General features: G+C 47.1%; 2 protein-coding genes across 2 annotated transcripts; both read left to right on the top strand.

Annotated features, from left to right (window-relative positions):
• Positions 1–4,816: 4,816 nt before the first annotated feature.
• On the top strand, positions 4,817–7,896 carry LOC145962403 (uncharacterized). The gene is made up of 4 exons (XM_083083465.1): positions 4,817–5,099; positions 5,204–6,439; positions 6,715–6,815; positions 7,375–7,896. The coding sequence occupies exons 1-4, from the start codon at positions 4,817–4,819 to the stop codon at positions 7,894–7,896; spliced, it is 2,142 nt and encodes a 713-aa protein (XP_082939591.1).
• Positions 7,897–8,287: 391 nt separating this feature from the next.
• On the top strand, positions 8,288–8,743 carry LOC145962402 (uncharacterized). Its single transcript, XM_083083464.1, has one exon. It carries the CDS (start codon positions 8,288–8,290, stop codon positions 8,741–8,743), a length of 456 nt encoding a protein of 151 aa, XP_082939590.1.
• The last annotated feature ends 544 nt before the right edge of the window (positions 8,744–9,287 follow it).

Genomic DNA, 9,287 nt, shown 5'->3' with positions numbered 1-9,287 from the left:
TCATTCAGTTACCTCATAAATTCTTAATATATGTTTTCTTTTGTGTTTTATTACCTTATGTCACATTATCGATTTCACATGCTTCGTGACTTTACGTATATATAGCATTATGTGTCATGATATGCGGTAAAAAACCGTTGAAAAAGAAAAATTCATTATATTTGCATATTGTTTTAGAAAATTCGCGTAACTATATCTTTTGATATGTGTAAATCACTGTTAATGGAATCATTTAAAGAAATTGTGCAATTCCGACCTTAATTTTGCCGAAAATAGAAAGATCTGAAAACTGCCGTTCCGTAGTTTTACATAGACCTGAAAACTGCCATTCCATTGTTTTATATAGACCTGAAAACTGCCATTCCGCTGTTTTATATAGACCTGTAAACTGCCATTCCGCTGTCTTATATAGATAGACCTGAAAACTGCCATTCCGCTGTTTTATATAGATCTGAAAACTGCCATTCCGTTGTTTTATATAGATCTGAAAACTGTCATTTGTACATGAATTGTAATATTTTCGAACGCCTTCATTCAATTATTTCATAAATTCTTAATATGTTTTCTTTTGTGCTTTATTACCTTATGTCACATTATCAGTTTTACATGTTTCGTGACTTTACGTATAAATAGCATTATGTGTGATGATATGCGGTAAAAAACCGTTGAAAAAGTAAAATTCATTATGTTTGCATATTGTTTTAGAAAATTACTCTAATTATATTTCTTGATATGTGTAAATCGCTGTTAATGGAATCATTTAAAGAAATTTTGCAATTCCGACCTTAATTTTGCCGAAAATAGAAAGATCTGAAAATTGCCGTTCCGTAGTTTTACATAGACCTGAAAACTGCCATTCCATTGTTTTATATAGACCTGAAAACTGCCATTCCGCTGTTTTATAAAGATCTGAAAACTGCCATTTGTACACGAATTATAATATTTTCGAACGTCTTCATTCAATTACCTCATAAATTCCTAATATATGCTTTTTTTCGTGTTTTATCGTCTGCTTATGTCGCACTTTAGGTTTTACGTGTGAAGGGGCTGGGGGAGAGGGAGATAATACCAGTTGCGAAGTCGTTTTCAAAAAGCCGAAATTTCTAAATATTGATATTGATCCCAACTTAGAACATTCTTAATTAGTTTTTTCGAAAAAATGTTAACTGGATTGGAATTTCTCCTTAACTTATTTATTTATATATTTACAAATATATCCAACGGTAGTTATAAGGACTTCACAAATTTTATATATTAAGAGAGTATATATTTACTTTATATAAGGTTTTTCAAGTAGTTAATATTGTAATTAAACTATCTGTAAATATATACAACTTATATAAAGCTTATCTTTTTAATAATGCAGTTATACACTTTTAGTATAAAATTTTCTATCTATTGGTAGTATTGAGGACTTTATATGAAAAAAATGATAGAACGGTAGTTTTCAGGACAGTCCCTAAAACTGCCGATAGACATATATAACTTTCAGGACCGACCTGAAAAACACCACGAGTCCTCAAAACTGCCGATTCATCTGAGAAATTGACCCGAAAACTACCCTTTGACATACATATATATATATATATATATATATATATATATATATATATACAAGGTGACCCATTTTAACTTAGGCAGCCAAATAACTCGAAAAATAAGCAAGATAGAGAAAAATGTTTTAGACAAAAGTTGTATGGTTTCGAGGGGGCCATAAGATGGTATCATTGGTTTGACCTTGAAGAGTCATTTGAAGGTCACGTGAAGGTCACTTCAATTTTTTTAAATGGAATACCCTATATATTTTTGTACATTCTTGTAGCTTATTTCGAGAGCTTTCCAAAACACTATAATTAAGTACCTTTCCGTTAAGTACTTTTTGAGTTATGATGCTTGAAATAATTTCTTAATTTTACATGAACCGTAAAATATCTTGTAAAATATTCATTTTTCGATTATCTTACCTTAATACTTTTATGTACAAAATAATGAGAGGAATCAATTGGTGTAAAGAAAACACATAGTTGTTTTTAAGAAAAAATATGGAATTGTTAATTGCAAATTACATATTTTTTCTTCGAAACAACTATGTGTTTTCTTTACACCAATTGATTCCTCTCATTATTTTGTACATAAAACTATTAAGGTAAGGTAATCGAAAAATGAATATTTTACAAGATATTTTACGGTTTATGTAAAATTAAGAAATTATTTCAAGCCTCATAACTCAAAAAGTACTTAACGAAAATGTACTTAATTATAGTGTTTTGGAAAGCTCTCAAGATGAGCTACAAGAATGTACAAAAATATATAGGATGTTCCATTTAAAAAAATTGAAGTGACCTTCACGTGACCTTCAAATGACTCTTCAAGGTCAAACCAATGATACCATCTTATGGCCCCCTCGAAACCATACAACTTTTGTCTAAAACATTTTTCTCTATCTTGCTTATTTTTCGAGTTATTTGGCTGCCTAAGTTAAAATGGGTCACCCTGTATATATATATAAAGCGAATATTTTATAATATAAAACAATTGTAATTATGATAGTTACATCAGAATTTATTAATCATGATATTAATTAGACTCATGCAATTATTACATAACAAATAAGATGTTACTTTTGAACGGAGCATGCTAGAAGGTCCATTCACATTTTATTTAATAGAGCTCAAAATTCTATACTGGAAAATACATGCATGCAAATAACAATAATTCCGATGGTTAGAATACTATTATAAAAATCTTACCTTTGTAAAATTAAATCAATGAGCTCGACGCATAAACGCAACTGACAGCTCCGTCGTCCCCACTATCCCCACATAAAAGCGCACTCACTACGTCACGGTCAGCTCGAGGAAGAAGGACCGCTATAGCAACGAATAGCGGCCGGCCGCCTACGCCCGGGAGCGCGCACACTCTCCTACCACTGTGGATGCCCAGCGCGGAGTAGGGACTGACCGGCACCTTAGGGAGCGCAGCTCAGTCTTCCGTGCATTTGACCGTCAGCTCTTCAACAGTAAATAACTAGCAGACTTACCAGTGTACTACGAACCGTAAATCTTGTACTTAGAGCTTGTTAAAATAAAAGTCTTATTTGAACTTATACTCGGGTCTCTTGCCGTTCATTCTTCATCGGCCTGCAGACTCTCTTCAGAAACCTCGCCGAGGCAACTGGTCTCCCGCAGAGAGCCACCAAACCTTGTACATCGAAGGACAGCATCAACTGGTAAGTACATACTAAAATAATTCACTAATATTTTTCTTTGCTTTCTAACACTTACTAATAATTAGTAATTTACACAGTCGCATGTTACTTGACTGTCATCCCCGATTTAAAAGGGAAAATTAGTAAAATAACTAATAAACATTTTAGTAATAAAACAACGATGACTTACATGAAGAAAGATATCTGTCGGTGACGTCATCTAATCAGTGTGGTCCAGCGACGAAGTCCATTGTCCAGCGGCGACCTGAAAATAAAAAAAAGAAACAATTAAGTGGATGGGAGTGCGACGAGGTGCAACGAGACATCGTCGGAATTTTCCATTCCATTGTTCGATACGTCGATACGTGTCCGGCGGCCATCTTGACATCCGATCTGATGGTGCGATGCAGCGAGGCGAGGCCAGCGGAAAATTCCCAGGACCTCGACTCTGATTCTTGGCTGTTCCAGCCAAATATCCTATTGGTGGATAAATAAGCTGGCGATCGTATTTACTCAAGGTGAGAGGACCTCATCCTCGGATAATTTTGAATAATATTTAGTCGTTCGATTACATCCTAAGAGAAGGAAACCCCGACAGAAAACCAAATTCTTTGATATACAAACATGGCAAGTACAAGGAAAGAGAATTTCATTACCGGCCTCGGAACCCCAGGGCTCGGTGGATGTAGGCATTATCGTCCCAAGTGCCTCTCCATCGTCATCCAACGATGGGCTATCCCTCGGTTTGAGAGCGAACCCGGGGGCCGAAATGGCTATCGCTGCTACAGAGGGTGATGAGGCGGTGTCTACGAGGAAGCCGGAGTTCCGCATCCCGATGGACCCCATCTGTACCAGATCTCGCTCTGCCGCTGTTTCCGCTGATGGCCCTGATAGGCTCAAAGACCAGAGAAGAGCGGAGAGAGGGATAGACTTGGTCCTGCATCTTATAAGAACCGCAGTAAAAGCCGAAGCCGTAGTCGAAGCTCCAGCAGGTCCAGGCGGACCTCAATATCTGGAGTCGGCAAATAGGGGGATAACTCAACATCTGGTCATGATTCCTCTGTTAAAATGCTGGACGCGATTGATGTGGAAGAAAACCCCAAACTATGCACATCATCCACGCCAAAAGCCCGCTCTCAGGAGACTTGTCAACGTCCTCGCAAGAGAAAAGGTCTCAGCGTCGCCCCTATACCACCGGCGCATATGTGGGTGTCGCCAAAGCAAAGCGGATCTCCTCGAATTGGAGATAGAGGAAGAAATAGAGCAGGCCCACAGAGAGCTGGAAAGAGACTGGAGCGAGCGAAGAAATACCCGGTCGATGGAAATTCTCGTTAGCGATAAGGTACCAATGGAGGAAAGACGCCGAGAGATCGCCAAAATGCCGGCTCATAAGCTGCAGGCGCAGGTCGAAATGAGCGCGGAGCAACTCAACAAAATTGCAAAGTTCAAGAGCAACAAAGGCACAACAACCAAGATCCTTAGGGATGTGACCAAGGTTGTGAGTGATGCTGCTCTTAAACTAAGCATCGTAGCCGAGACGATGAGGTTCGTCGTCTTGAAGAGGCCAACGCCTTTTTAAGTAAAGAGATGTTCCGCCTCAGAAAGGAGATGGGGGAGATGAGATGCGAATTGGCCTCTCTCAAGAGGAGAAAGGCAGCCTCCCCCAATTCCTCTGAGGCGGAACAATCCCCACAATCGTCTCCCGGTAGGAGGTCCCCAGCTTCCAAGAAGAGGAGGAGGGGTAATGCTGGTAATAACCAGGTCCCTCTGCCGAATCCGGGAGACGTCTTGACGCAGTGTATCCTGCGCCAAGTCGGGGATATATTAGAGGTGCGATTCCAGGCCCTTGAGGGTCGCCTGTTGCCCGAGAGGAGCTTCCGATCAGAACTGAGTTCTGGAGGAACGCCTCTGGGACTGTTAATGTCCCTCCTAAAAGGGACGATGGGATCGGAAGGAAGGCAAAGAATAAATCTTTGCTTTCCTCGTCCCGAGCAGGGTCCTCAATAGTTTCCTCCGCTTCCACCATCGCTAAACCCACTACAGAAGAGTGGGCCACAGTGGTGAGGAAGGGAGGAAAAGGAAGTAAGAGGTCGGAAAGATCTGTAAACAGGTTACCCCAGCCAACCCCTCCTTCTTCTTCTTCCCCTAAAATCCCTCCCCAGGGGCAAAAAGGGAAGAAGAAGAGTAAAAATAAAAAGGCTGTTCTCCAGACCAAGGGAATAGCCAACAAGAAGGTCAATGTCCCATCCCTCAAAACCGCGGCGGTCATCGTCACCGCGGCAAAGGGGCAGGAGGCCAACATTGTCGCCAAGGAGCTTTCCCTTGTCCGAGGTCAAGTTGACCTCGGGGCACTCGGGATCGACGCACTCAGACCGAGGCGTGCGATCACCGGTGCCATTCTATACGAGGTCCCCGGCGGGGAAAGCTCCCAAAAAGCAGATCTCCTAGCAGAGAGGTTTAGGGAGATACTGCCGGGTGACAAGATAAAGGTGTCCAGACCGATTAAACAAGCTGAGATGCGTTTGATCGGTCTGGATGATATCGCCTCTAGTAAGGAGGTAGTAGCGGCAGTAGCTGCCATTGGCGGCTGTCCGGAGGGACAGGTCAAGGTGGGTGAAATAAGACGCTCTTTCTCCGGACTAGGATCTATATGGGTTCAGTGTCCGGCATTCGCTGCTAAAATGGTGGTGGATGCCGGCAGATTGAAGATAAGATGGGTTGTAGCACGCGCAGAAGCGTTACAACCTAGACAGATGAGGTATTTCCGCTGCCTGGAGAGAGGACATACCAGGCAGGGGTGCACCTCATCTGTTGACCGCAGTGGTAGATGCTATCGCTGCGGCGGTTCTGGCCACACAGCCAGTAGTTCCACAACGATACCTAAGTGCCCGCTATGCAGTGATTTAAACAGGCCTGCCGGACATCGGCTTGACAGCATTGTCTGCGCCCCACTCTCCAAAAGGAGGAAAAACAGAGCGCCAATAAACGCTGCAAGATCGGCCAGGACCAATCCCCCTTCTCTCCCTCAAAGGGAGAAAAGGAAGGAGGTGGCTGAGGGGGAGACAAGACGAATCTTCCTTCCCATCAAAGAAGGACAAAACGGCCCAACTCGAGGAGACGCGGGAGGAAGCGATAGCGGTCGATGCGTAGTGGACCGGCCGCATCGCCTCCTCCAGACAAACATCACCACTCCGCCAGAGCACAAGACTTACTGTCCCAAGTCCTGGCGGAGTGGGATATTAGTTTGGCAATAGTCGCCGAGCCGTACTACATCCCTCCCAGAGTTAACTGGTTTGGCGATGAGCGCGGCTCTGTGAACATTATTGGCAGGAACGGCCCTGACTCCCTCCCGCTCTCCCTTAAAGAGAAGGGGATGGGCTTCGTGACCGTCACATGGGGGAAATTGTTGTGGGGCTCTACACATCACCCAGCATAGACCTCGCCCAATTTGAGCGTGTCCTGGCCCAGGTGGGGTCCGTTATTAATCGGTCCTCTCCCGGTTTTAGTTGCAGGGAACTTCAACACCAAATCGGCGGAGTGGGGTTCCCCCGTGACAGACGCTAGAGGCGAGGTCTTAGGTGAATGGGCCGCAGAGCTCGATTTCCTGGTATTAAACCGGGTCAGCTCTCACCTGTGTGCGACGGGGTGGAGAATCCGTGGTGGATATCACCTTTGGATCCCCATCATTCGCGCGCATGGTGACTGGCTGGAGAGTGATGGGAGAGGAGACATTATCGGATCACCTATACATTCGGATGGACGTCTCCGATCCTTCTCTCCGAGGCCGGTCAGTCCGCCGCCCTAATAGTAGAGCCACGGCTCCCCGTTGGGCAATCGAACGCCTAGACAGGGACGCCTTGATGGCTGCCGCCACCGCCAAGTCCTGGGAGGAGAATACATACTCCTCCCGGGCCGGATGATGCGACTACGGGGGCTGCCTAGTTCCGGGAAACCATGACGCAAATATGCGATGCGTCAATGCCCCGGTCCCAGCTTCCCCCGCGCCGCAGAGAAGTGTATTGGTGGTCGCGCAACGTCGCAGATCTTCACAAGATCTGCAATACCGCGCGGCGCCAAACACTCGCTGTCGCCGCTGAAAACGGCACAGCGAGGCGGAGGCGGCACGGCTATACGAGACCTACAAGGAGCACAAGAGGTCTTTACAGTTAGCCATCAAGAAGGCGAAAGCCAAGGCATGGCAGGAGCTCTTGGAGACTCTCGATAAAGACTCGTGGGGGCGTCCATACTGGATCGTTAGCAATAAGCTGCGATCCAGCGCCCCCCCGGTCACCGAGAGTCTCCATCCCCGTCTCCTGGAGGATGTGGTTTCCACCCTTTTTTCCCTACGGGAAGTGGGGGCCAACCCTCCGGGGGAGTCGTCGGTCGAAGTTGAATGGACCGACGACATGGGGGTCACGGAGGAAGAGCTGGCGGGGGCCGTCCGTAGACTCAGAGCAAAGAATACCGCTCCGGGTCCTGACGGTATCCTCGGCCGAGCCTGGTTTCTCGCCTTGAGCGTCCTAGAGGACCGACTCAGGCAGTTATTCAATAACTGTCTGAGGACGGGACAATTTCCCCATTTGGAAAGAGGCCAAGCTGGTCTTTCTCCTCAAAGTTGGAAGGTCCGCAGATTCCCCCTCTGCGTACCGCCCGATATGCCTGCTCGACGAGGCGGGCAAACTCTTTGAAAGAATTGTCGCTGCCCACCTTGGAGAGCACCTATCCCGAGTGAGCCCCGATCTGTCTGATAGGCAGTATGGTTTCCGAGGGGGTCGTTCCACAATTGACGCGGTAAAACGCGTCAGGGTCCTCTCGGAAGAGACTGTAGCCCGGGGCGGGGTGACATTATCTCGGGGGACCTCGTGATAGGGTACGCCGTCTCTACATGGGGGTGGCTCGCGCGTCCATCGCGCTGTATGGGGTCCCCGTGTGGGTCAACGATCTGGCCGCCAGCCAGAGCAGCATTAGGCTGCTCCATGCGGAGCAAAGGCGGTCAGGCTCGCACGGGGGTATCGCACCATCCCCTGTGAGGCGGTGTGCGCGGTGGCGGGGACTACACCATGGATACTTGTGGCGGAGATGTATGCGCATCTGTATGAGAGACGCGCTGCAATCCGCCATGAGGGTGCAGTCCTCAACCCTAGAGTGGCCAAAGCCTTAAAGCACCCGGCTCGGCAGCTCTTACTTGCCAAATGGCAAGAGAGGCTGGCTCATGTTAGAGCTGGCCTAAGAGCTGTCGAGGCTATCCGCCCAATCCTGATGGAATGGGTGTATAGACAACACGGCGGACTGTCCTCCAGACTTGTGCAGGTGCACACCGGGTATGGATGCTTTGGTGAGTATCTGCATAACAAGGTGGGGCACGAACCGACGACGAGGTGCCATCATTGCGGAGCGAACCAGGACACGGCGCAGCACACGCTGGAAGAATGTCCAGCGTGGGATGCTCAGCGCCGTGTCCTGGTACAAGTTATCGGAGGCGATCTCTCGTTGCCGGGTGTGGTCAAGGCCATGGTCGACAGCGAGAGGTCATGATCGGCGATGGTCTCCTTCTGCGAGGAAGTTATCTCACAGAAGGAGGCTGCGGAGCGGGATCGGGAGGCAGACCCGGCCGCCAATCCTGCCCGCAGAAGGAGGGATGGGGCCCGGAGAAGAGCTTTTGCCCGTCTCCAATAGAGAGTCCCCTCCTCCACAGGGGCTGCGGGTGTCCCGATGCGGGGGTATCGAGACACCAATTAAGCAGCCCCTGAGACAAGGCGGCGACGGGCGGCTGTGGCCCCACCCGTCGCCCCTAACTAACGGAGAATGGGTAGTGTTTATTTACCACCCGTGTTGGGGCCCCTCCCCCTAACAAAGGGGAGAGGGTCCGTACCGCGGAGAGAAGTTGCGGTTGAATGCTTTTGCGAACCCGCGACCCGCTCTTTTTTTTTTGAATATCGGTGGAGAAATCCTTTATGGATATCCGCACTCCCCGGGGAAGGATTGCGGGTTATGCTGGACTCCCCCTATTTAACGGGGTATACCAGATAAAACTCCACCGGATGCCTACTCGGGTATATGGGGGAGGACCGGGTATCGC

Source organism: Camponotus vicinus, unplaced genomic scaffold (assembly GCF_025532165.1).
Source record: "Camponotus vicinus isolate PSW18456_S1 unplaced genomic scaffold, iyCamVici1.0 SCAF_12, whole genome shotgun sequence".
NCBI classification, from domain to species: Eukaryota; Metazoa; Arthropoda; class Insecta; order Hymenoptera; family Formicidae; genus Camponotus; species Camponotus vicinus.
The sequence above is the reverse complement of the archived record's forward strand: the minus strand, read 5'-3'. Positions and strand labels throughout refer to the sequence as shown.